The 25406-nt window shown below is 41.2% G+C and overlaps 2 protein-coding genes across 3 annotated transcripts in view; one reads left to right on the top strand and one right to left on the bottom strand.

Moving 5' to 3' along the window:
• The first annotated feature begins 992 nt into the window (after window positions 1-992).
• LGALS8 (galectin 8) lies at window positions 993-16243 on the top strand. Of its 2 annotated transcripts, XM_054280062.1 has the most exons (10): window positions 993-1079; window positions 3081-3290; window positions 7125-7213; window positions 7755-7965; window positions 8637-8753; window positions 10423-10479; window positions 10558-10584; window positions 11915-12003; window positions 14343-14508; window positions 14962-16243. In XM_054280062.1, the coding sequence occupies exons 2-10, from the start codon at window positions 3177-3179 to the stop codon at window positions 15109-15111; spliced, it is 1020 nt and encodes a 339-aa protein (XP_054136037.1). In that variant the 5' UTR covers window positions 993-1079; window positions 3081-3176; the 3' UTR covers window positions 15112-16243. The 2 variants fall into 2 exon arrangements, with proteins under 2 accessions (XP_054136037.1, XP_054136038.1); XM_054280063.1 differs by lacking the exon at window positions 10423-10479.
• Window positions 16244-17247: 1004 nt separating this feature from the next.
• Window positions 17248-25406, bottom strand: part of HEATR1 (HEAT repeat containing 1) — a 34694-nt gene continuing 26535 nt past the window's right edge. The window contains exons 33-45 of the mRNA XM_054280097.1: window positions 25228-25274; window positions 24438-24561; window positions 23518-23658; window positions 23013-23302; window positions 22126-22276; window positions 21436-21594; window positions 20629-20763; window positions 20268-20372; window positions 20006-20174; window positions 19158-19312; window positions 18656-18814; window positions 17857-17965; window positions 17248-17479 (exon numbers count right to left, since the gene is read on the bottom strand). Of these exons, the coding sequence (XP_054136072.1) occupies window positions 17391-17479; window positions 17857-17965; window positions 18656-18814; window positions 19158-19312; window positions 20006-20174; window positions 20268-20372; window positions 20629-20763; window positions 21436-21594; window positions 22126-22276; window positions 23013-23302; window positions 23518-23658; window positions 24438-24561; window positions 25228-25274 (1833 nt within the window). The 3' untranslated portion in view covers window positions 17248-17390. The remainder of the gene's footprint in view (window positions 17480-17856; window positions 17966-18655; window positions 18815-19157; window positions 19313-20005; window positions 20175-20267; window positions 20373-20628; window positions 20764-21435; window positions 21595-22125; window positions 22277-23012; window positions 23303-23517; window positions 23659-24437; window positions 24562-25227; window positions 25275-25406) is intronic.

Below are 25406 nucleotides of genomic sequence, written 5' to 3' on the forward strand. Positions count from 1 at the left end.
ACCAAATGACAGACAATACCATGGCGGGAAGAACTGGTGGGGGCAGAACCATTACAGAAAATGGGGGAGTGATACAGAAATTAGGGGAGTAATTAAATAAACTTACAGAACACACTACAACAAAGGACCTGGGAGTGTTGGTGGGTGAAAGCTGACCATGAGCCGGCAGTGCCCTTGCAGCCAAGAGGGCCAATGGTGTCCTGGGGTGCCTTGGGAAGCGTGGCCAGCAGGCTGAGGGAGGCGATCCTGCCCCTCTACTCCACCCTACAGAGGCCACATCTGGAGTGCTGTGTCCAGTTCTGGGCTCCCCAGTACAAGACAAGGAGCTCCTGGAGAGGGTCCAGCAGAAGCCATAAAGATGATTTGGTGGCTGGAGTATCTCTTATGAGGAGAGACTGTGAGAGCTGGGCCTCCTTAGAGTGGAGAAGGGAAGGCTGAGAGGGGATCTCATTAATGGATAGAAGTATCTCAAAGGTGAGTTCAAGAGGATGTGCCAAACTGTTTTCAGTGATGCCCAGTGACAGGGTGAGGAGCAATGGCTGTAAACTAAACCCCAGGAATATAAGGGAGAACTTCTTTACGTAGAGAGAGGGTAGCAAAACACTGGGAACAAGAGGCTGCCCAGGGAGGCCGTGCAGCCTCCCTGTCTGGAGACTTTAAAAACCCATCTGGCCGCATTCTTGTGTCACCTGCTCGAGGTGACCCTGCCTTCGCAGGGGGATGGGACTTGGTCACCTGAGGGTTGGAAAGGACCTAACAACTCAGTGTGAGATGTGCCTCGTGAGGAGATGGGGCCGCGCTGTAACACGGGCCGTCCAGAGGAAGCACAACACACATAGGAAGGAACGGCTCCCAGGGAAGGGAGGACATTGCACTGTATAAGGTTCAAGCCCGGCCCCGCCGGCCGCAGGAGGAGGCGCCGGGGCCAGCAGGCCGCGCCGGGCAGGCGCCGCGGTGACGTCACGGCGGTGAGGGCCGGGGCGGGCGCGGGGCCAGGAGCGGCGGCGATGGTGGCGGCGCCGGGCGGGCGCGTCCCGCGGGTGAGCGGGCGCTGCTGATGGGAGCGGTGTGTCCTGCCGGTAAGAGACGGAGCGGAGAACGCGGGGACGCTCCCCCTGCCCGCCCCTGTGCGGGTCGGGGAGAGGGGCTGCTCCCGGCGGGGCTGTGGGAAGCCGGGACTGCCTCGGTTCGCTGTAAACCTGAAGTGATTCGCTTGGTCCTGTGTCCTTCCAGTGTTCGGGAGTCTTGGGTTTATAGCGGGGGACGAGGGGGCACCGCCAGTGTTTTGTGCTTTAATTGCTTGCAGATATCCAGAAAGCACCTCGGTAATTCTCTTTGCAGAAGCCTTGTTCGCACTGGTACAAAATCTCGCTTTAATTGTAAGGGCTGGCCGGAGTTACCGTGGTGAAGGTAACTCGTGAAGGACACATTTTCTCTGTGTCACAGTGAGAAGCATAATAGCTGCTTATTATTAATTTTTTTTTTTTTGGTCTCTATGGTTTCGTTTTTGTCTGTGGGAGATACGACTGTGTGAGATAACAGGACACATTTTCTCTGTGTCACAGTGAGAAGCATAATAGCTGCTTATTATTATTATTTTTTGGTTTCTGTGGTTTCCCGTTTGTCTGTGGGAGATCTTTCCAGCCCCTCAGAATGTGTGAGATAACAGGGCAGCCAGGAAGCCTCAACTTGCCGCGTTGCAGCTTTGGTGTAGCACGTACCCTGGTAGAGGTTGCTCTGGCAGGAGGATACAGGAGAGTTTGCAGTTGCATGTCCTGCTTTTGACAAACTGAGCCTGAATTGCTGCTTTTCTTCGTTATTGCGACCTTGTCAATAAAAAAGTAATAGGCAAACAAGAAAACCCCCAACTCATCACTCTGTCATAGTGCCACCTGCGCTGCCAAGATCCTGTGCCAGGATCCTCTCCTGGCAGGATCTGGGTTGCTGTTGCAGGCACAGGAAGTTCACATAGCAGTCTGCTGGGCTGTAGGTTTCATTTTCGTGGGTCTGCTGCTGGACCATACAACCAACCATAAAGGCAAAATTATTGTTTGATTTGGTCTTTTATTTTCTTCTTTTAAAAATGAAATTGATAAAATTGGCCTGCACAGGTAAAAGTGAATTTATGGTAGTATCCGTTGAGAAGGTCAAAGGGTAAAGTGGTTGTGCAGTGTTTAATTAAAGTACCTTATATTCTCTGAACTGTATTCTAGGTACTGGTCTTAAGTGGGTGAGGTAATATCTATCTGGTCCAAATCTCCAGCAAGTTACGTCAGATGTTGCAAAGTGGACCACTCTATTGTTTAATCATTCCAGAAGATTAATCCCTGTAGAACAAGCCACAGACCTTGGAGTTTTGGTTTTGTGTTGTTTTGGAATTTTTTTCTGTGGTTTTATTTTTTTGGGGTTTTTTTGTTTGGTTGGTTGTTTTTTTTTCCTTCTTTATAACATTGCTTGCTGTTGTCCATGATAGCGTGGCTAGAGCCCTCACATTGGACTTCTTCCTGTCTGCTTGTCATCACCACATAGCTTACATGCTACTTTTCTCCAGAATATGGCAGAAAGAATACTTAGTAGTTTCAATTGGGCCCTGAATTTTGGACACTTTGTTAAAGGATTTGCTGAAGAAGTTGCAGTGTAGCTGAGTATACTCACAAACTTTATTTCTTATTAATGTTGTGCATTTAATTGTAATTTTACAAACCCCTGTTCTTACTTGGGGCGTTCTGGGAGTGTACGTGTTGGAGGAAGAAATATAAAAGACCTTCTGTTTCTCTTGGTTTTGCCTATTATTTCTTAACTTTATGTAAGATAAAGGTGGAAAAGGCAAGGTCACCTGCTAAGGCTTGTCTGCCATGGGAAATCTGGGGATAGCACACTGCTGCTGGCACTGCTTACCAGTGGGGCATCTCAGTGCTCTGTGCCAGCCTTTTAATTTCATATTTCAAAACTCCAGCAGATTTACTGGAAAGATGTTTGCATCATTCTTGTGCTCTTCACCTTGGAGGTAGTGAGAGTTTCACTTCATGTTGTGTCACCTTTTTTCTCTTTAATTAAAGTTTTTGGGTTTTTTTCCCAAGGGATCACTCCTTTGGTGTTGCCTGGTCAGTGAGTTCTTCACGTACGCTCCAGCAGTGGCCACGCAGAACTGACAGACTTCAGCTGCAGGAGGGAAGATGACATCCTTAGGTGCACCACAGGAGGAAATGAGTAAACTGACCTTGGATACACCACAGAAAGAATTAGGTGAACTGACCTTGGATACATCACGGGAGACAATCAGCAACCCGGTAACTCCTCTGTCATTTCAACAATGTGTCCCCTGGGAGAGGGGACTTTGCTGTTTTATCTCAACAGTACTGATGTACACAGTGAGGGATGCTGCTGAGAGCTCTGCATCACTCAGGTTTGTGAGGGAGAATGTCACAAAGAGCTGATGGTGTTTAGAAATTGTGCTGTAAACAAATGGACAGGACTTGCAAAAGAGGACAGATGTTCTGTTAGCCTTGGAGGTCAATCCTGTTTCATGTACAGCTTACATAGATATCTGGTATTTTTGCATACCAGAATATGCTGGAAAGTGAAAGTATGATAAGATGTGTTTTCTCTCCTAATTCTCTGTAAACATGGGTGATGCTTGGCAGTTGTCATGAAATGTTTCTTTTGTGGTGCCTGTAACTTCAGTCTGAACAACTAAACTTGGAATAATTTTTCATAGTTCATATTTTAATTCATAATAAATCCTATTTTCTATGGAACACTTGAGCTGACACGATTCAGCAGTTGCAAAGACTGGATTTGACAGAATTTTGTTTGCCTAGCTCAGAGTCTGAGAACTTTCACTGAAAAGTTCTGTCATTCTCATGGTCTGTGACAGCAGCCTGACTTTGACTTACCCTGAAGGGGTGACCTGAAGCTGTGTTTTCTGTTGTGTCTTAAAAAAGGTTGTTCATTTGAATCTGCAGGAAATAGTATTTTTACCATTCTCTGCTAGACCCCTTTTAAACACTAAAATGTGTGCAGTATTTATGGGGAATGTGCAGTAGCACAGACCTGCACACTTTCTTGTCTGTTGCAGCTTTTGTCATGCTCTTGGGCCCTCAGTGAATCTGATTGTTTATTCCCAGGGTATGGTCACTGCTTGCAGAGTGAATAGAGTTAAGGATGAGGGGGGAATAATTTCAACCTCCTTCACAAGAACCCAGCTGGATGGAGGAAGGAAAGCTTATGATGAACTAGAAGGTGGAAGGACTGAAGTGCAAAAGGAGAGGGAGGGTGAAAGTTGGTAGATGGAGATCTTGGTGGGAGAGGAGGTGTGAAGAGAAGGATCAGGAGATGTTTAGGACAAAGGAGTAGTGTCAGAGAGAGACTGAGTCCAGCAAAATTGGGTGCCTGCAAGGGGACTGACCAGTATGATGGGTGAAAAGACCTAGCAGGAGAATTCAACTAGAGCTTAGGGGTCAAGAGTCTATTGTGGGGAAGAAAAAAGAGTATTTGGGATTGGAATATGGAGGCAGAGTTGGGAAGGATTGTGCCAATGACTTTGACAAGGCAATGAGCAACCTGCTCTGTCTGACCTTGCTTTGAGCAAGACATTTTGTTAGAAGGACCAGAGGTGTCTTCCAAGCTCAGCCCTTCTGCAGCAGGGCAGGCTGTGAAAATGCCATTGTTTCAGTACATTGTTCCACTAGCAGCAAAACTTCATAACTTTCTTACAGGTTTGAGTCTCAGAGTCTGAGATGTACTTTTTCATTACTGTACTGTTCTCAAGCATGCAGAAAGTCAGCTTTGCTCCCTTATGCCCTTTACTCCACTCATCTGGCAAGAAATGATTTCATGTCCCATCTGGTGGGGCAGTTGTCTGATATCCAGCATGCTGTATATCAGACAGCTGCCCCACCAGCTGGGACATGTTGTTGCAGTCCTTTCCTCTGTAAGACCATAATTCTCCTCTTGTTTTATGAAAACTGGCATTTTCTTTTAGGAAGAATATAATCTTTGAGACTTTTCAAACTCAGTTGACATTGACCAGTTGGCTTTAGAGCAGAATTTTGGAGATCTGTAAGAAAGGCAGGATGATGGTAGATCATGTCATGTGACAAGAACTATTCTTAATAAATGAGGAGAAAGTAGTAGAACAGCATCTGGAGACATGAGGAAATTACAGGCACATTCTGTGATGACAAAGTCCCATTAAGTCTGTAGTATTGCACCCAGAAAATGTTCTATTATGGTCTTGTTGGTCCCACATCTGAGCTTCTGAAGAGTTGATGTGCCACCTTTTCTTTTAAATAAATGGATCCTTTTGAATATAAAGAAGTGCTTTTGCTACAGTTCCATTTCAGGAGTACAGAACTTTGCTTCACTAAAGTGGTCAAGTACCAGGATCCCGGACCTGTGTGTGCTTCTTTGGTTTGTCTTTGGAGAATGAACCAGTAACTTACTACTTTATTGCAGTAGAGCTACTGCCCCTCAGGAGCAGAGTGTAAAAATGAGAACAATTAAGATACACTTTTAATTTTTGATTAATATTGTTTGAATAAAAATAACCTTCCGATGTGCAACTTGTATTTTAAGGAAACAAGCCACTGCTAGTAAACACAGGGATTTCACTTTTCTTTCACTTTTAACACTTAATTTCACATTTTGGTCCTCCTCTACTGCACCTGCTAAAGCAAATAGACATGATGAGACTTAAAACAACCTGCCAATTTGCTTAAGAAGCAAGTCCTATTTTTTTTTCTTGATGCAGAAGATGACTCTGAATAAGGTTTTATGCAGTGGGTGGGTAGCTGAGAAGGAAAGTGGAGAATGGGCAGAAAAGGATGTGTATCTACTGGCAGAAATGATCAACATGGGATGTAGACAATTTCTGTTGTCCTTCCTTTTTCCTCACAGATTAGCAAAAATATGTGTCAGCAAACAAATATCCTTATCATATCTGCCTGTTTCATGCAGTCATCTATATATTTTAAAAATAAAAATCTCAACTCGTTGTTTTATGGTCCAATATTCCATTCAAGAGTAGTAATTCCAATGTGTTTGTTATTTTTGTTGTTAAATTACTGGAACTCTTGTTTGCAATTGATGTTCCATTTCAGGAGCATCTTACAAACTACCAAAACCAACCTTGGCAAATTTTTCTTTTGGTTAACCAGAGCAAATGTAACATTTTCTACCATTTACTTCCTTTTTCAATCTGGAGCGCATCACACATGTGATGAGATGCAGACTTACTGCTTTGCTTTTGGGCCAGGCACCTGGGAACTTCCACAGTTTAATGTTAAGGTGCTTCCCATCCCTTCCTGAAATGCTGGATGGGCAGGGTAGGGCTTCTGTGAGCATGTCTGAGTCTTTGCCAGTGAGCTGTGTCGGGGTGTTTGGGGCTTTTATCCTAAATGACTCATCCCTCCCTGTGGCTGAACAGCTCTCACTGTGCTGCCATTTCAGTTCAGTGTAACATCCATGTGTTACCTTCTCCAGCTATTGATAAGGAAGAAGAGATAGTGAGGCTTTGAGCCAGACTGCATACTGTAGGCACCATAAAATCCGAGACTCCTGGACAGGGCTGTTCTAGGGCACTTTGCAGTTCTTAGCTCATTAGGATGAGGTATTTTTTGTGTTTGTGTAGGTTTTACTAAGCAAACACTCTGTGGCATAGTCTCTTCCTGTCATTGTTTTCCCTAATGGAGCAAGAACAAGCAAAAAGGCAGCCCTGTAGTCTGGGGTCAGAGGAGCTGTAGAAATTGCTTCTGGTACCAGCAAGGGGCTGATAATAGTCAGCCCTTGGGAATAACCTAATTTGAAGTGAATCGTCTTTATGCTCTATGAATAGTGAGGCAATAAAATATTATGACTCTTCATTTGAGAGCTAAGAATGGAGGATGGAAATTTTAGTTTTATCTGAAAATCTTGGTTTTCATAGGGGAAAATATGCCAGGTTTTCCCTTCCTGTTGTGTATTCTTTTATATTAAAAACTAGTTGTGTTTCTTCTAATGCTGTAGAGCATCATATAACTAAGAATTAGAATACTAATTTTTAAACTATTTTGGGGTTTCTTGCCTCCATCACAAAACGGTATTGGAATATTTTTTTCTCTTTTTTTTGTTCTTCCCTCTTCTAGATCATTCCATATGTTGGGACAATACATGGTGGCCTTGTTCCTGGAGAGCAGATTGTGATACATGGGACTGTTCCTGATGATGCAGACAGGTAGAGGCTATGTTGTCATATTTTGCAGTGTCACCATGTGAGCAAGAATGTAAAGGGTGAAATGTTTCCAGGGATCCTGCTTAGGATGGCACACAAAGGTTTGATCTAAATCCTTTTGGTAACATTAGATTGAATGCAGGTTTAAAGGGTAATCTGACACTAACAAAATTGGTGACTAAATGTGTTGTGTGTAGGAATTAAGTTAAACTGGGATGGGGAGGTATGGACTAGTGCTTGTGCCCAGTAAGGGAGTTCTGTTCCCTGACCTTATCCAAGGTTAATTTGATATGTTCTGCTGAAGGTAATGGGAGCGCAGTAAGTGAGGAGTTTACATGATATGAATGATGACCATTAAATAAATTTAAACATTTGTATTCACTGCAAGTAGATCATGGGAGAACCTCACACATTGTTTCTTATCCAATGACATTCATTGTGTCTGCCTGTTCTGAGGCTCCACAGTAAAACACAATGTACTGAGCCTTTAGGTGAGTTCTTGAGAGACTGAGCTGAATGTGGTTTGTCTTATTTTTGTGATTAGGTTCCAGGTGGATTTACAGTGTGGCAACAGCATAAAGCCTCGAGCTGATGTGGCATTCCATTTCAACCCCCGCTTCAAAAGGTCTGGCTGCATTGTTTGCAACACACTGGAGAGGGAGAAGTGGGGCTGGGAGGAGATCACTTATGAGATGCCCTTTGGAAAAGGAAAGTCATTTGAGATTGTCATCATGATTTTAAAGGATAAGTTCCAGGTGAGTCTGGATTGATTCTTTATCTGCAGCCATTTTCTGGCCAATACTGTAGAGGTATCTTGTATAATTGAAATAAATATTAGAGGTCTAGGTGTCTCTGTTACCTAGGTATAGTCTAACTACAGAAAAGTTTAGAGCTTTGCTTTAAAGAGGTGCTAATTAAATCAGACCTTTAATCTTGTATTGCTTCCCTCCAAATTGGATGAGTAGGCAAGGAACTCTCTGCCATAGCTAATGGCTACTCCACCCTTCCCTCTGTATGTGCAGAGGGCTAATCTTGGGATAAACCTGTTCTGTGGCAAGTATAGGACAGTCCTCTTGGAGGTGACATGTGAGGTGTATTTGTCTTGCTCTGTTAGACTGCAATAATATATTCTATTGTATTGATAATACCACATTGGTGAATGATTAGGTTTAGAAACAAAGGTGTGAAGTGCAAACTTTAGTGTAGGTAAATGAATCTCCCTCATAGTGATGGAAAGAGAGACTGAATCATGGATGAGTTGAACTTAGTTGATCTAATATTTCTAGGACACTCCTAGGAGTGTTTTGTACCAAATTGTTTCTGTACCAAACCAGTGTAAACTAGAGATGTGTGCATGCAGTTTGATATATGGCTGATGTAATGTATATTTGATATAGTTTTTCTGTTTGGCTTCCCATCTCTTTAGGTGGCTGTAAACAAAAAGCACTTGCTGCTCTACAAGCACAGAATTAGCCTTGAAAAAATAGATACTCTTGGAATATATGGCAAAGTGCAGATCAAAGCCATTCAGTTTGTTTTTAAGGTAAGTTGTACAGATAGCTGACTTGTTTGATTCATTTCCTCTGTCCTGCTAAGCTGCTAAGTGGGATTTATGGTGAAAAGGAAGGAGAAGCAGCTATGCAGTCCAACATTAGTAAGGAGATTTTGGTTTCCCCACATTTCAGCATGTGACTCTCATGAGGATTTGTGTCTTCCTGTTTCAGTATTGTGGTTAGGGGCAAGAATGTGACAAAAGTTTACAGCTTGCAAAGTTAACAGGACAAATGGTATAAGAATTGATTGGATACTTAGTCTACGAGTGGATTAGACTTTCCAAATATTGCAGGGGCTTCAGAATGAACTCTTGAGTAGTCATTGCTTCTGAGGGACAAGTGTTGCCATGCTGTAACTTGTTGCTTGGCTTTGAAATGCCAAGGTTGGCCACAGCTGGAGCTCCTTGTGCACATAGCCCTGTTTTTCCTGCTTAACTGACTGATTTGTTGACTGAAGTCAGAAGTGTACATTTATGGGGATGAGAAGAAGTATTCTTTCTCAGACTTTGTAGTGGACCAAACTGCAGTGAATTTGAAGTGAAGGCTGTGCTGTGCCTCCTCTCAGCTGCCACCTCTGCTGCTGATAGTAAACTAACATGGAGTTTTTCCCTGGGGAGAAGATACTTTTGTTCTGAAAGAGTTAGATTTTTAGAACAGAAGCTGAGGGTGATAAATTCCAGGGAGATTGAGAAGGTGAATGTCTTTTCCCTTTTCTACCATTCACTAAGGTAGCCTGCCTACTCCTGTGAGATACTGTGGGTCTCTTCAGCACAATCTTCACTACATTGTGAGTGAAGCTTTTGACTCTTGCTGCCAAATACCAGGTCTGACTCAGGTCAGCAGGCTAATAATTGTTTTGGTAGAAGGCAAAGGTGAGCATAATGAAGTCTAAGCTTTAAACATATGTCTGCTGTGTTTAAAGATCATTTGCAAAGACGGTAAACAGACCTTTATGGGTCCCATCACTTGGCCTTGGGCACATTGTCAGAATAATATTTCTGCATAAGCTGTCTGCATCCTAATCTTGGAGGATGACTCCAAGAAGAGCTTGAGGGCAAGCAGGTGCTGTAGGTTGGTTTCTGACCCAAGCAGAAAACACACTTAGTTTAATCTGTGCCTGCTGATGCTGTATGCTTTGTGGAAGATAGGAATGGAGAAAGGCAATTCTTTCCTTTTAGTCTTTGCTTCTAATACACTTTTCTGAGGAGGAAGTTGTAAGTTTGTACTGAAATAAACAACCTGAAGACACAATCTGCTAGAGCTAAGCTGGACCTGTCTCTGCCATGGCTGTGTTGCTCATCTGTCCTTCCCGTGAGAAGGGACAGTGATGTAGAGGGCTGCTTAGAATCCCAAGAACCCTGCTGTATGGACTTGCCACACTATGAGGAAAAGTCTATGGGTACTCTGTGATCCTGAGGGTTTGACAGTGCTCTGACTGTTAAATAAAGATTCAAATTGTAATGAGGTGATCTTCAGAAATCATCAGAACTTTTCTATAGTTTGTAGGGGTTTGGCTATCTTTTTCATTAGCATAGCCCTAGATTTCCATCTTAACAGTTCACCATTCAAAGCATGAGGATCCTTATATTGTTCTAAACCAACTTTATGCTAAAGTTATATGATGTGAGCAGTGACACCTAAATATCTGTCTTTCTGCAGCCTTTACAAGGCTCTCAGCCATCATCTCTAGGAGTAACAAAGATAAGCACAGAAAATGTACGTATGTTTGTAAAAGGTTGAATGAATCTCCCCATTGTCTGATAAGCTAGATAATATTCTTTTCTTCTCTTATAGGGGGAAATGCCAAGTGGTTCACAATTGGTAAGTGTTTCCTGTAGATTTGTGGCAAATGTAGAATAAAAACCAATGAAAAATACTTCAGTTATTTATAAAAAGACATGCACAAAAGACAAGAAGAAAGGAATTGACAGTCAGCTGGAGAAAGATCATCACTGAGATTTTGTAGAGGGTAATCCTCTGCTGCTAGTACAAATGAGACTATTATTAAATCATTTAGAAAATCCAAAAGATAAACGCAGTATTCACAACCATAAACAAATTAAAAGTGAAGTGTCTGAAGTTTTAAAGGACCAAGTCACTTTTTTTTTCAAATAGGCATACTTTGTTTTCTCTGCCTTAGGGAATACCTGCAAGGCAAAAGTATTCTGCAGTCATATTATGTTAACGTGTGTGGAACCTGCCTGCCACATCTTCCTCTTGCTGACAGATCTCTGTGTGCACTTTCAGCAGCTGGATGCAAGTGTTGCACCTCAGGGGTGGAACTTGTGCCCAGCTAACATGGAGTATAGATGGAGTGAGTGCTCATCTTTTTGCAAAAACCTGTGCAGGTGGACTGTATCCCCACTGGAGCAAGGACTGCACTCAAACTGAAAAGGGGTTGAAGTCAGGAATATATACACATAGAATTTGTGGAGAAAGTGAAATTGCAGTGAGTGCCATAATTTTAGATGCTTTGTCACTTGACATCCTGCCTTCTCCGCTCTTTTTTTCTAAACCAAGTAACACACAATATTGTAATTTGCAAGTGGTGGACTTCAGCAAAAACATAAAAGTGAAGTGCTTCTCCATTCCCTTCTTTTCCCTGGTGAAAATAACTGCTAACATAATGAAAAGTAAAGATGAATAAAATACTTGCACTATCATTATGAACTGCTGCCAGGAGGACAGAACACTTAGTGACTCTCCTTCTAGTACTTATGTGACCATGGGACAACAACACACCTTAACATGAGTCTTCTTCTTTAAAGCAAAACTGATACTTCCAGGGATGAGAAGTCAGGTATATGTCTGAGTAATTATGCAATAAGAATTTAAACTATTACAGGGAGTTTCATGCTTACTTTTTTTCTTTTTTTTTTCCTTTCCCTTTCCTCCCCTCCTTCCACCATTAGTTTGTTTGTTTTGAACCCAAGGTAGTAGTCTAAATTAAAACTCAGTACATTGATGTATTTGTCTCAGTGTAAGTTTTCCACTGTACTATTAGGATCCTGCAATATGCTGTAAGAATAACTTCAGCTGTAAGTGCAAATTTGCAATTGTAGGCCAAAATTTCATCATGCCATAGTAAAGCTCAGCTTGTATAAAAAAAATTAAGTCACAGTCAAGATTTTTACTGGGAGTGTACTTCCAGGGTGTTCCTTATTGTGAGAAGCTTGATACTGCACTTCGTCCAGGATGCACAATTGCCATTAAAGGAGAAGTGAAAAAAAACCCAAAGAGGTATGTGTTACTGATGGGCTTTTTTCTGTTATTTAACTGAGGTGCTCTTGAGAATGAGTAGGCCTTTCCATTGCCTTTGTATATCCTTACTCACTTGCAACTTAGCATCTGGAATCACCTGAAACTACAGTGCAGTTTCCTCAGGAACCAGCAGGATTACCGCTTTAGAGAGGACTTGAATGAGCAGCTCCGTTGTGAAAAGTGAAGGTAAAACCTGAGTGTCTTACCTACTAAATCTGTGTCATTCACAAATCTGTGTGTTTGTTCAGGGCTTTCCACTGTTCAGGAAGTGTGAGCGGATGTACTGTACAGAGACAGCTTTTATTCTAAAGAGATCTAAGAATAAGGATGTGTCAGAAATAGGTGAAACATAAGTGAGGCGAGTTGCAGGTCTGCTTAGATGTGCATGTTACAATATTTCTCTGACAAACCTCCTTGGGATAAGCATGAAGGTGCCTAATTGACAACAACTGAGTGATGAAAGTGATTAAGTGAGTGATTAAGAAGGATGGAGCACCTCTCCAGAAAGGAAAGGCTAAGGGAATTGGGATTGTTCAGCCTGGGAAAAAAAGTGCTTCAAGAAGACCTGATTGTGGCTTTCCGGTACATGAGGGGTGCCTATAAGAAATTTGGAGAGAGACTTTTTAGAAGAGCATGTAGTGACAGAAAAGGGGGAATGGCTTCCAACTGAGACTAGGTTTAGGTTAGAAATGAGGAAGAAATTCATTACTGTGAGGATAGTGAGACATTGGAACAGGGTTTTCTGAGAAATTGTGGATGTCCAATGTCTTGCAGTGTTCAAGGTCAGGTTGAATGGAGCCCTGAGCAACCAGGTCTGGTGAAAGTGTCCCTGCTCATGGCAGGGGGATTGAAATGAGATGAGGTTTAAGGTCCCTCCCAACCCAGGGCATTCTGTGATCCATGAAAGCTGATAGGGGAGTATGAGCAATAATTTTGATAGCAAACTAGGAATGAAGAGTTGCAAAGAACATGTTTTCCAAACATGAAATAAAGCTCAGGACGTAGGGGAACATAACGCAGTCAAAATGGAGGTGAGCAAGTGTCTGTGCTTCAGCATGCCCTTGAGGGGTAGTTTTGGCTTTGCTAAAACATGCCTAAAAATGAAGCAATTAATGAAACATGAAAATGATGGGAAGCATGTTTTCACATTTTGTATGTGTATTGCACTCCCACTTCCTCAGGGCACGTTTCTTACCTGCAGTTGAACAGCATTCAGAGTTCATCCTGGAATCCAAGGTCTGGAGTCCTTATCCACAAAGTTTGGATGGACTTCAGATTCAACAGGATAATTAATACTTACAGAGTAGCATTTCTTTCCCTTCTTTAGCTTGAAAAGTTTATTAGCACTTTTCAAGTGCTGAATGTGCTCAGATGCATGTAAGCATGAAGAGGCTTTTGGCTGTGAAAGCATGCAGGTTGTTTGCTTTTTATGTTTATGCTTTTAAACCTATATATTTATACTGAGTTTATAAGTTATTCAGTGTCTTTCGCTCAGTTCACACAGCTTTAGATGTTTCTTTTTCTTGGTGAAAAAGAGAACTTCACAGCTTGGAAGTGTTGCAGTATTTCCTATCTTGGCTGAATAAGTCTCAAAAGAGGGCAAAAATCTGACAGCTGGAGCTAATTTGGGTGGGGAGGAAATATTTTTTTCTTCAAATGTGGTAAGGTCTTTGCCACAGGTTGGAGCATTCATTTGTATTTGAATAACTGTTCCCTCTGATCACCCTTCTCCAGAGCTCCCCTTTAGGAACCCTGTTTGGTGGACATGTCTGAGATGGCAGAGTATTCAGTCAGCCTGGGCAGAGCTTTGCTGCCTACAAAATAATGTTTTGTATGCACGGCATCCCAGCAGTCTTAAATGTAGGGAGAGAATCCTTAAACTTTTCCTTAGAGTCCAACCAGTTTGTTGGCAGAAAGGATATGGTATCTTCAGGTAAAGAAAAGCTCCCACACTCCATTGCCTGAGTGAGAGGTGGGGAAGCAGGGAGCTCTGTGTGTTCCTGTGAGAATGCTGTTTCCTAGTGCAGTATGGGAGCTGCTCTTGGCTCAATAGTTTCTTGCTGAGACACGTACAGAAAGCTGTGAATGGTAAAGTGCATCTAGCAGGGTCATGTCCTACATTTGCTGCCTCCAGCAAAGGTTTCTCTGCAAAGGAGATGAGTGCATGCTGGCTGGCTGCCTGCTTGGATCTTCAGGTGAATCACAGCCCTGGCTCCCAAACTGCCTGAATATTGGTTGAGGACTTGGTAAATGACACTGACTGCTGTTGTCGTGTCTGTAAACCCTTGGTGCAGTAAACTTTAAAAAATATCTTACAGCTTTGCAGTCAATCTGAAACCAAGTGACTCAAAGGACATTGCTTTACATCTGAATCCCCGAATGAAAAAGAAAGTTTTTGTAAGAAATTCCTACCTTGATGACAGCTGGGGAGAAGAAGAAAAAGAAGTTGCTAACTTTCCTTTCAGTCCAGAGATGTATTTTGAGGTAAGATTAAGTGAAAGAGCATCAAACTGAAAAAATCTGCCAAATGGATTAACTTTGGTGCTTAAATGTCCTATTACTAATACAGATTTAAATAAAACTGTTATTCTTGCTTTTCATGTCTTGAAAATTAAATGGGACCATAGAGAGCAGAGATTTGTCTTTATTTAGTAACAGTTTTCTTTTTAAGTAGTTGCAAAAATTCAACCTGTGCTAAGAGTAAATTTAAATTAAATTGAGTTGGATTTGATGATCCTTATGAGTCCCTTGCAATTTAAGTTATTCTGTGATTCTGTGAATTTTATTGATGCCCTATTTTTGTTTTTAAATGTTGCTTTTGCATGAAACATTCTTTTAACAGAAACATGTCTAGCCCGAGTCTATGCTAGGTCATCTGATTGTTTTTCACATCTTACCTGAGCTTAAATCTTAACTGTTTCTCTTCTTGCTTTCCAGCTGATTATTTTCTGTGATGCCAACCAGTTCAAAGTTGCTGTTAATGGTGTTCACATTCTGGAGTACAAGCATCGTTTTAAACAACTTGAAAAGATCAACATGGTGGAAGTCACAGGAGATGTTCACTTGTGGGATGTAAAGAGCTGCTAGGTTTTTTCCATCAGTACTGAAATAATTTAACTTCTTCTGATGACAGTGCCTCCTTGTCAAGTACAAATGGGTGCTGACTCATGCTGAGCCTGCCTTTAACCTATCTAGGCTTTGCATTTGCCTCTCTGAGTTAGGCAAGTACCAGAAATGCTAAATGCAAATTTAAATCCTTCTCTAGTCTTCAGTTTCCTGGCAAGCTGTTAGTGTTTGCTCAGATAAATCTCCGGCGTTACTGAACCTAGCAATATGAAAATGCTGCATCATACTGTGTCCAACAATTGCACTCTGTATGTTTACTACCATTTAGCATTCCTCAACACCATACATTCAATATTGTGAAGTAGAAATGAGACTGAAATAGAATCCAAAGATAGTTATCCACATCAAAAAGGGATGTTTATAATTTATTTAATACAGAACTACGGATTATAATTTTGTATGTTTTAATTTATGTTAGACCAATAACCTTTACAGTGAGGCTGGACTAAGCAAACCCTTACTTGACCCCTTACTTCTGGCAAAAGGCAAGAAGTTTGATCTTACCTCTTAGCCTGCTGCTGCAATACCACCTTCTCTGACATCTGTGTTTTGGTTATGTCACCTCCTGCTTACAAGGGCCCAAGATTTCTAGCTTTTAGTTTTCCAAAGTAAAACACTAGAAAGAGATTTAGCTGGTTTCAATTTGACATGAACTTTGCAAAGCTTGTTTGATCTGAAGTGGCTCCTAACTGGGTTAAGAATCCTTGGAGTCTGAAGTAGATGTTTGTGGGTTTCATTTTTAGAACATGTCTGAATCCAGGTAGTCCAGGTAGTTTCAGCTGAGATGGCACTTGACTACTCAGCAGTGGACCAGAGAAGGAATCCTTTTTCAGTCTTGTACTAAAATACTATCTATTTGAAATAAACTGTTTCTATTCAGTTTTCCATACAAATGCCAGTTCTTTTATATCCTTTTTAAAAATAAGTTACTATTGGTTGTCAATACATGCCAAAAGATGTCCCTGTCTTAAGACTGTTAATAACAAAGCAATTTCAAGAATAAGATGTATACTAAAAGACTTTAAATGAGCAAATTTAATGTATAAAAAGCATCAATTAAAACATATGTGAACTCTGCTTTTCTCCAAGTGTAGCTGAGTAGCTATGATCCCTTTTTGGTCTATTATCTTGTTTTGTTTTGTTATTGTCTTACCAGTATCTAAGTTGGCAAAGTGACCCTGACTGGAGAACCATTTCTACATCAAGGAATTAGCAATGCAGAGCAGTTAACCTGAGCAGGCACCGGGGCTGGGCTGTGGCTGTGCTAGGGTGGCCCTCAGGACAATGTGGTTCTGTGCTGTGCTGTACAGACCCCTTGGCTCCAGGATAAACTCACTGGAACGGGGGAGCTGGTAGGCAGCTCCCTATGGCAGTAACACCACTGTGTGTCCTTGCCTTTAGCTGAGAGTTCAGCAAATGTTCTCATGGGAATGTCCTTTTTGACAGCAGACACAATGAAGTTTTAAGAAAATCCTTTAAGAGCTTGATGTGGTAATCTTTCCACATATGGGATCTACATGTCATGCTGCACCAGGGAGAGAGGCGCATTCCCAGCACCCAATGGGATGTAACATTATCCTCTGTATAGTGTCAGTTCTACCCTGTTGCATTTTAAACCCTATTTTACAGAGTCTGAGTGCCTTTCTTAGTACCAGTTTAATGAACCAGCACCTCATGGTGCAAAACAAGTAGTAATTTTTTGGGTAAATCCATTATCATAGCAAACAATTTATTCTTGAACTTCAGCTAATCAGTAGCAGTCTTTAAAGACTGTAAAACAGATTTAGTTTCTACATGAATCATAGTTTCTTGGAAGTTATTTTTCAGTATCTTCAGTGGGTATACTTTTTACTTCCCTACAGATGATAGAGAAAACCAGATTTTCAGGATTGCAGTGCATTGGTCTAGTGAGGACCATGATTGGAGCGTGACAGCCCCTCCACTGGGACAGTAACTGTATGCCCTGAGCACAGTGGAATTCAGTAAGTCTCACATGTTGTCATTCAGGATTTGTTCATAGCCTGTGCCAGTTTCCCCCTGTTAAGTATAGAGCAGTTAAGGAAAAGTCATAAGGAAAGTTCCCAGTCCATCCAGAAATTATAAAGCCAGATTCTTAAAATATTTTATTAAAAAGTTAAAATCTTGTCTCTGATAAAAACTGTTATGACAGTTTGCCTGTAACACCTGAATGTGTAAAGCTTACACAATTCAGACAACATTTGAAAATTAAGGGCATAAAATTAGAAGTAGCTTTGGAGTGGTTCTCCCAAAATGACTTCCAGCTGTTGAATTGTCTTCTGACATTGCTGTTCAACTTCTTCACATTCATCTAGAAAAAGAAATTGAGCAGGAATTAAGTAGAGCAGTGATTACAAGGCTACCCAAGGAAGGCTCCACCATCAAGGTTAGAACCATCCTCAAACACCATATATGAAATTATTACTCAGAAATATTTTGTCACTGAACTAGGCAACTCTTTCTACTAACAGTGATCTCAAACTTGCACATGGGGAGATGTGCAAAGGCTACAACACTGAAGAAGCCACCATAATTTAACTGAACTTCATGAATGTTTACATAATCCATTTTGGTTTGCATTTTGCACAGTATAAGCTACCATATACAAATTCATAAGATTTATAGCAGTTACAACAATGAGCCTGTCTGAATCTGAAATGAGTCACTAATGCCAGTTTAGAACATTACCTTCCATAAGCTCAGCTATGAATGGAATAGATTCTGGTAGCAGGACCAGGTAGTTCTCCTTCAGTTTTTGTGCAACTTCTATCAAAGCAAGCAGGGCAGCAAATCTGACCTAAACCAGAACAATTACATAAGGAAACAAACATTACAGTATAGTTCCCTGTTTTCCCCCACCCCTACCTTCCTTCCATTCATTGTAAGGTTATAATCTTTCATTACTGAAGGGAACTAGTTTTAAGCTAATTTAAATACTAACATCTGGGTTAACATAATGGCAAATACAAAACAGGTTGTAAGAAACAGCTAATGTTGTTGGAAGTTATTTGATATAATGGACTTTAACTTCCTGTCACAATGCCACTTCCACTCTATCAGGGCTTAGCTCAGCACTGTGAAAAACCAAGTACACTCCCTTGATATCTGTAACCTGTCAATAGGAGAGTCTTGACAAAACGCTATGAACAGGTCTGCAAGCTGATAACTGTCTTCCTGTTACCCCTCTAAAGTGCCCCTATCTTTGTACACAAACAAATATCTATTATTCCAACAGATACCAAATCTTAAAAAAAGCCCAAACCCCACGGCATGAAAGACATGGAATATTAGCTGCTTACAGCTAGAGCAGAAGAGCATGTTGCACCCATCTCTACAACTTGGGAATACTGTTGTACAGCACCAGTATTTTAATTAAGGCTACTATTTCAGCAATGACTTGGTTAATTCTGACTTCTGATTTTGGGAACACTGTTCCCATTTTCTAGCATGACAAAGAAAACCAATTCAAATTCTGATGGCTCCCAACCTTAGGAGAACTGTGCCTTGTCTTCAGCAGGATCTGGTAGTTCAGTGGTTTCCAAAGAGAATCGTCTGCCATTGCCACTGAAAACTGAGCTATGCAGGGTATCAGGTGTGCTGTCACTCTTTCCTGGAACTTCTCATCTCCTCCAAGCACATTTTCTAGCTGTGGAAATAAAACAGATCCAGGCTCAGATAAACCAGCCAAAAACACTTCTAGCTTTGGCTTTCAGGTACTCAAGAATTAAGTCAAAGCTCATCAATAGGAGTGCACTGCTCTGCAAGAGCTCAGTAAACATGCATAAACCTTACAGAATGAAGAAATTAAAAAAAGGATACAAAAAGTCAGTAATTCAGAGCCTTAGGCAAAGAAATCAATTCTGTCCATGGCCCAAAAATGATGAACTAATGCCCCCTTTTTTGTTAAGGGAGAGGACTGACATCTGATTTCTTTTGTTAACTATGGGAAAGAAATCAGCTATGAATTGTTTCTATGGATTTGTCAATACCTGATCGACCAGAGGCTGCATCAAGGTTTCTGCTCTTTCTTTACTCAAGAACTTCTGCGTGTCAAACAGGAAGAGTTTGTGCAGACAGTCCATGGTGAACTGCAACAGTAGACAGCTCTTTTCTGTATTATTGTCTGAGTCAAAGAAAGCTTCATCTACACATGAGCCAAGGAGAAGAAAAAAAATATCATCAACAGAATGAAAACACAAAACTTCCCACAAAACTGCAGGACAGAAACATTGCTAGTCTGTCAATGTAGCTACGGGATGTACTACATAGCAATTATGTACTCATCACTCAGAACAATCAAGTGGATGTGATCCATTATCTGGCTTTGAGCTACTGCCCCAGCAGGTGTGCTACTGATGGAAATAAAAGAGAATGGCCACTGGCTACAGAAGTACTTGGCCATACCTGTGGATATGGAGAATTTCTTCAGGTCGCAACTGGGATGGGCAAAATTTCCCATAGAAAATAATAACATCTATTTTTGCGCAAGAAAGCAGAGGAGTCTAGATACACCAGGCAGCATATAAGAGAAGTCAATGAATGAAAAAGGAAAAAGTAAAACAAATTTCTATACAATTTCATACTCAGGGAAGCTCACTGGGGCTGACAGAAAATTTTCATTTGGTCACAACATTGTAATAGCAGCCCCATGCCTTTGGATGAAAAACGTCCTTTGGTTCCATCAGAGAAAGATTTCTCATTTACCACAGGAAGAAAAAAGAGAAATGAATTATGTGTGCTGTGAAATAAATCCCGTAAGACTAAAATTTCTGCAATTAAAACTAGCCTCTCAGCAATCAAGACTAAGCCTCTCTGTAGCCAGTAATTGACAACTTACCAGTTTTAGAAATGTTGACCTGGTTGAGTATCTCAGCAAACGGCTTCACTAAGTGACCAGCAAAGAGGGTGAAGAGCCCCTTGAGCTTGTCTGCAATGCAGTCTGCTATTCGGTGGAATGTCAGCAGCCTGTCTCTTAGGGCAGCCTCTGTTTTGGACCAATCAAAGAGCTGAAAGTGAAAGGCAGATTAGCTGTTTCCTGTGTCTGTGCACTGGAAAACACAAACATGCTGATGCAGATGAATTACATTTAGACTTCTTACCTTGAAGAAGAGGGGCCTGAAAGAAGCCTCGGAAAGTTTCATAACCATACTGATTAGACAGTCAATAATGTAAGCCTCTATCTTACCAACTTCCTCTAAATCATCCTAGAAAAATCAGAAAACATAATTCTAAGTTTGAAATGTAAGAATTTGAGCTTTCAAAGCACATTTTAATTTTGTCTATTTCAGACTAAATACTTAACTACCATGTTTTCCACCATAAAACCAATGTGGAACAGAATATCTGATATGCAGAATTTCAGAGCACGGTACAATGGAATCTGCTAATCTTTTCTTAAACAAGTGATGCAATTGGCATGTAGAGAGGTGCAGCTGCTGCTCATCCTCCCAATTGAGCTACCTCGGCATGCTCTGTTCGGAAGTCCAAGACTTTCATGAAAAATGCTGTCAGTTCAGGCTGATGGGAGATCAGGTGCTCCTTCTCCATACCAGTAATGTGCTCCTTCAAAATGTTCATAAGGGGACCCAGGCAGTTCTGCCAAAACAAAAGCAAAGCAATGCAAAGGTAACTGTGATATTGACAGTAATTGAAAAACATAACTAGGGAATTGGATTTATGTACTTCATGCATTTACTCACTGAAATACTGTCGATAAAATAAATAAGCTTTTTCCCTGTACTTTTGGGGGCTTAAGTTAGTAGGATTCCTGAAAAGCATTTTGTCTACCCTCTGCCATACTGGAGAAAATTCTCACTCGCTCACGTTCCTAGCACATAAATGAAGTCCTTTATGAATGGGATGATCTCCAAAGCATTCATCATCTAACATGCAAAGGACATTGAACTGGTGGATCTCTTCCAGATCTACCTTTCCTGAATCCCTGCAGCAGTACAAAAAACTTCAGAGATAATAATATAAAGACTATGGCAGATTTGGCTGGGATGGAGTTAGTTCTCTTCAGAGCAGCTCACATGGTGCTGTGCTTTACATCTGTGACCAAAGCAATGCTGATTACACAGCGGTGTTTTAGCTATTGCTGGACAGTGCTTGTGAGACTTCCTTTGTTTCTCACTCTTCAGCCAGTGAGGAGGATGGTGACAGCCACAGTGCTGGGAGGGGACACAGCTGAACCAAATTTTGGCCTGTTTGTTTCTTTGTTTCTTCTCCATCTTTATGACAGTACTGAAGGATGAAGAAAGCCCTTACCTTGCGGGTATGCAGCACTTCACTGTAACACTTGGTGACCGCGGGCAGGAGTATGCGGGGAGCCAGCCTCGTCGCTAGGATGGATTTCAGTGCTGCTACACGGACACTGATCTGCGAAGTGGGACCGAACTCGGCCACAATCTTTTCCAAGCGGACAACCTGTGAGAAATTCCAACAAAAGTTAGGCCTACTTAGCAACTTAAGATTTTATTTTATAGTAGTTGTCTGCTTCAAATGTCAGATAGGAATTTTGCTGTTTGCACCACTTGGAACACCTTATGCTAAGGTCTGTGTACAAAGCCTCACTGTCTTCAGAAGACAAACACTGAAAAATGCCCATGTCAGCAGCAGAGGGTTAGAATGACTCCCACAAGAGTGTCAGATACACATTTGAGGAGACTGAATATTACAGAATGATTTTTTGTGATTCATCTCCCTTTACAAAGAGGAAAAATATAACCTGAGGGAGGAGAAGGAGATGCTTTTAGGTTCTGTATCTGAGTTACCTGCAAAAGAAGGTGAGTAGAAGAGTGGTTATGAGCTTTCACAAAGTTGGCACACACTCCTACTTCAGTTTCAGAGATAAGAAAGTAATGTCTGGGATTACTGGATACTAAAAAAGTAATTCTTCTGGGATCTGGGCAGGTCCTGTCCCCCCCTTTACACACCTGTAGGAGTCACAGAGCTCACCTGCAACAAGCACTCCAAAAGGTAAGGACTAAGGAAGTGTGGCAGTGTTTCTGCAACCTTTAGCAGAGCAGTGATGGCACTCAGCAGGTAAATCTCATTGGAGACCAGCTCCTTCTTACTTTTTAAAGTCTTCAAGAGTGCCGGCATCAGCCTGTGAATAACCACACATAAACAGAGAAAGGTGAAATAACTGACCATTTGGAGGTATGTTTCCAATCCAATAAATCCATCTGTTAAGCCTGCAGGGACAATTTTCAGAAGAATTTTTACATGTGTATTCAAGAAAGCTCAGTATTCTAGGCTCACTGTCATACTTTATTTTGACGCTAATGAAGGATATTAGATTTAGAGTCACAGAATGGTCTGGTCAGATGAAATCTTTAAAGATCATCTAGATCAACACCTTTCACTCTATCAGGTTACTCAAAGCTCTGTCTTTAGTTTAAAGATTTAATGACAATAAGAGACTTCTATTTGTAAAGAAATGAAACAGTTTTACAAGGAACAAGTTAGATACTTGGATTCTTCTTGGATAGGGAGGATAAAATAATGTAGCATGAAGGGTTTTCAACTGTTTTTAAATGCAATCTGTTCTACAGAAAAAATACCAACTATGGTCTGATTTTTCTAAAGCCATAAAGGTTGCCTCTCTAGCAGTAGACTCCATAAGGAACTCTACTGTGCATTATAAAAGTCTTGCAATTTTTCCCACTAGTTTCTTAGTTCTATGACCACAAAGCACCTTCAAGCACTAGAAATACTTTTAATCTTGTCTGCCCAAAACACACACAGGGGCAGACTGCTTTCATCAGCATTCCTTCAGTAATGCATTTTGGTGTAACTAACTCCTGCTGCAGCTGGTTCTGTTAAGAAGAACCCAAGAGTACCTTGGAAGCTGAGGTATTGCTTGGGCTTTCAGTGTACAGGTGACCTCAGCTATACACAGCAAAGCACTTCCCATCACATTTTTTTCTTCCTTCTCTGAAGAAATGAGATCGATGGCTGTTTTCAGAACAGGCACAAACGGCGCTGGATTTTCTGTGCCAAAACCTTTGCAGAGCAGCTTGAGGCTGAACAAAGCAGTCTGCCTGTTGATGGCCTGCTCCTCCTCTTCCTCCTTTCTTCTGCACTTGACAATGGCAATGAGCTCAGGAACCAGCTCTAAGAGCTGCAGGATCTGAGAGGACAGGAGAACACACACATCAGACATTCAGTGAGAAACTCAGGACTTGCAAGCTAGCTGTGGGCAGGCAGCCTTCGTGTCACTGCTCAAGAGCCTTTGCCAGGCTTGGCACTGGCATGTGCCATCTTTACAGGGGGTCAGGCACTTGCACATGAATCTCTCTCTGGGTACTTTTGCTAAAGGAACTGGGTTTAACCCCTTTGCCTCACCTGGCTCTTCTGCCACTTGGTGCGCTGCTGCACCTTGTTGTTCAGGAGGTCCATGGCCTTGCGTCTCACCGACGGCAGCTGATTCATCATCAGCCCTCCAATCACAGGGATGAAGGTTTCTGTTGGCAGTAAGGCATTGACCTACAAGACAACAAACAAACAGTACCAGAAATGCTTTTGCATGCACCGTGACATGGCAGCCTCCTGATAAGACTCTGTTCAACTTCCCTCATGGGTCTCAAGAACAAAGAAGAGGGGACAAGCCAGCAATGCTGTATCTGAGGCATGCAAAACAACAAAGCAGGTTCCAGCTTTGTTGTGTTCACTGGCTGCTAAGCAGCCATTATCCACTAGCTCTGAGATTTCCTCAGCAAGTCCTTTTGTCTACCCTTGTGAGCTCTACCCCTCTTTACCCAAAATAATTCTGCCAATGCCCTCTCCATGTACATCATGAAAACTGGAATATGCTTTACAGGTAAAAAAAAGTCCAACAAGATAGCCACTCAAATTCTACAAATACATTTCTAATCAGAAAAAATAGTAAGAGGAAAAGAGTAAGGATTTAATTTCATGTAGAAATATGCAACAGCATTAGCTAAATGATTTTATGAGTTAACAGTGAGAAATGCTGCCAAGAGCCATTTTTCTCCACCAGACATAGTGAAATGACTGCTTACAGCCAGAAGAACATTAACCTAAAGGCAACAAGCATTCTTGATTTTTGTTCTGCTTGTCCTAAGAAGCTGTTAGCTGTAGTTATTCAGGTTGTTAGCTGAGTTTAAACACTGATGTACCAGGCTGCAGACCATCCAATGAAATATAGTACTAATGCAACAGGAAACCCTACAAAGTTTATAATCATATTAACAAGCCAAAGCAGCAATGTCCCAGTGATAACCATGAGGGCTAGTGAGACTTACTTTATCCAGCATATCATAGCACTTGCTAAGCAGAACTCTCCAGAATTTGGCTGTTGGCTTGTCCACATTTCCTTCCACTGAAGATGCCACAGTGTTTATGTACTGAAGAACTTCTTCTAACAGCCTAGACAGAAAGGAAGTAACTTTCAGCAAGTAACAAGGAGACTAAAGGAGTTCATTGTTATTACTGGAAAGCATAAAATCTTACAAGGCAACAAAAATACAAGGAAATGAAACAGAAAAATTTAAAAATGAGCATTCATGGAACACAGCATTTAAATAAATCTTACACCCTTTTTCTCTTGCAACAAACATAAAAGCTAGGCCTCTGCAAAAGAAACCCTCAATCTCCCTATCACTGGCTTTTACAGCACAATGGCTACAACTGTGATCTCTGATTACATCAATACAGAGGCACCTGTGAAGAATGATCTTTTTTTTTTTTTTTTACCAATGAACCAATATATTTTGCTAAAAATCTCAAATTCCTTTAGTGATTCAGACACGAATAGCCTGACAGTTATGGCCAAGTATGTAAATAACCTCTATCAAAAATACAGAAAAAGAGTAGATATTGGGTAATCTTTCAGAAATAAAAATTTTCACATTCCATTAAAAGAAAAAAAATAAAACAAAAACAAGTAACGTGCACATAATAAATACTGCTTGTTGCAGAGGACATTTAAAAAGTATCATTAAAGTAAAAGATATTCTAATGGCACTACACCTAAAGATATTCCTGGGTTGCACTAGAAGTTAAAAATAGGAGTAGGGCATATTTAAAGCATACCTCTGTTCCAACTCCTGCAGCACTTCTGGTTCTTCATATTCAACTATCTGGTTTAAAAAGCAAGAATGAAAATATGAAACTCTCCTCCTATCATTAAACTAAAATGCCAGAATACACTAATTTGGTTTTTCTGAATCAAATGTCCACTAACATGGTAATTATGAGTCCCTACATTTGTA

The sequence above is a fragment of the Melozone crissalis genome, unplaced genomic scaffold (genome assembly GCF_028551555.1).
Source record: "Melozone crissalis strain CALT ecotype California unplaced genomic scaffold, PUWL_Pcris_2 ptg000027l_1, whole genome shotgun sequence".
Lineage (NCBI taxonomy): Eukaryota > Metazoa > Chordata > Aves > Passeriformes > Passerellidae > Melozone > Melozone crissalis.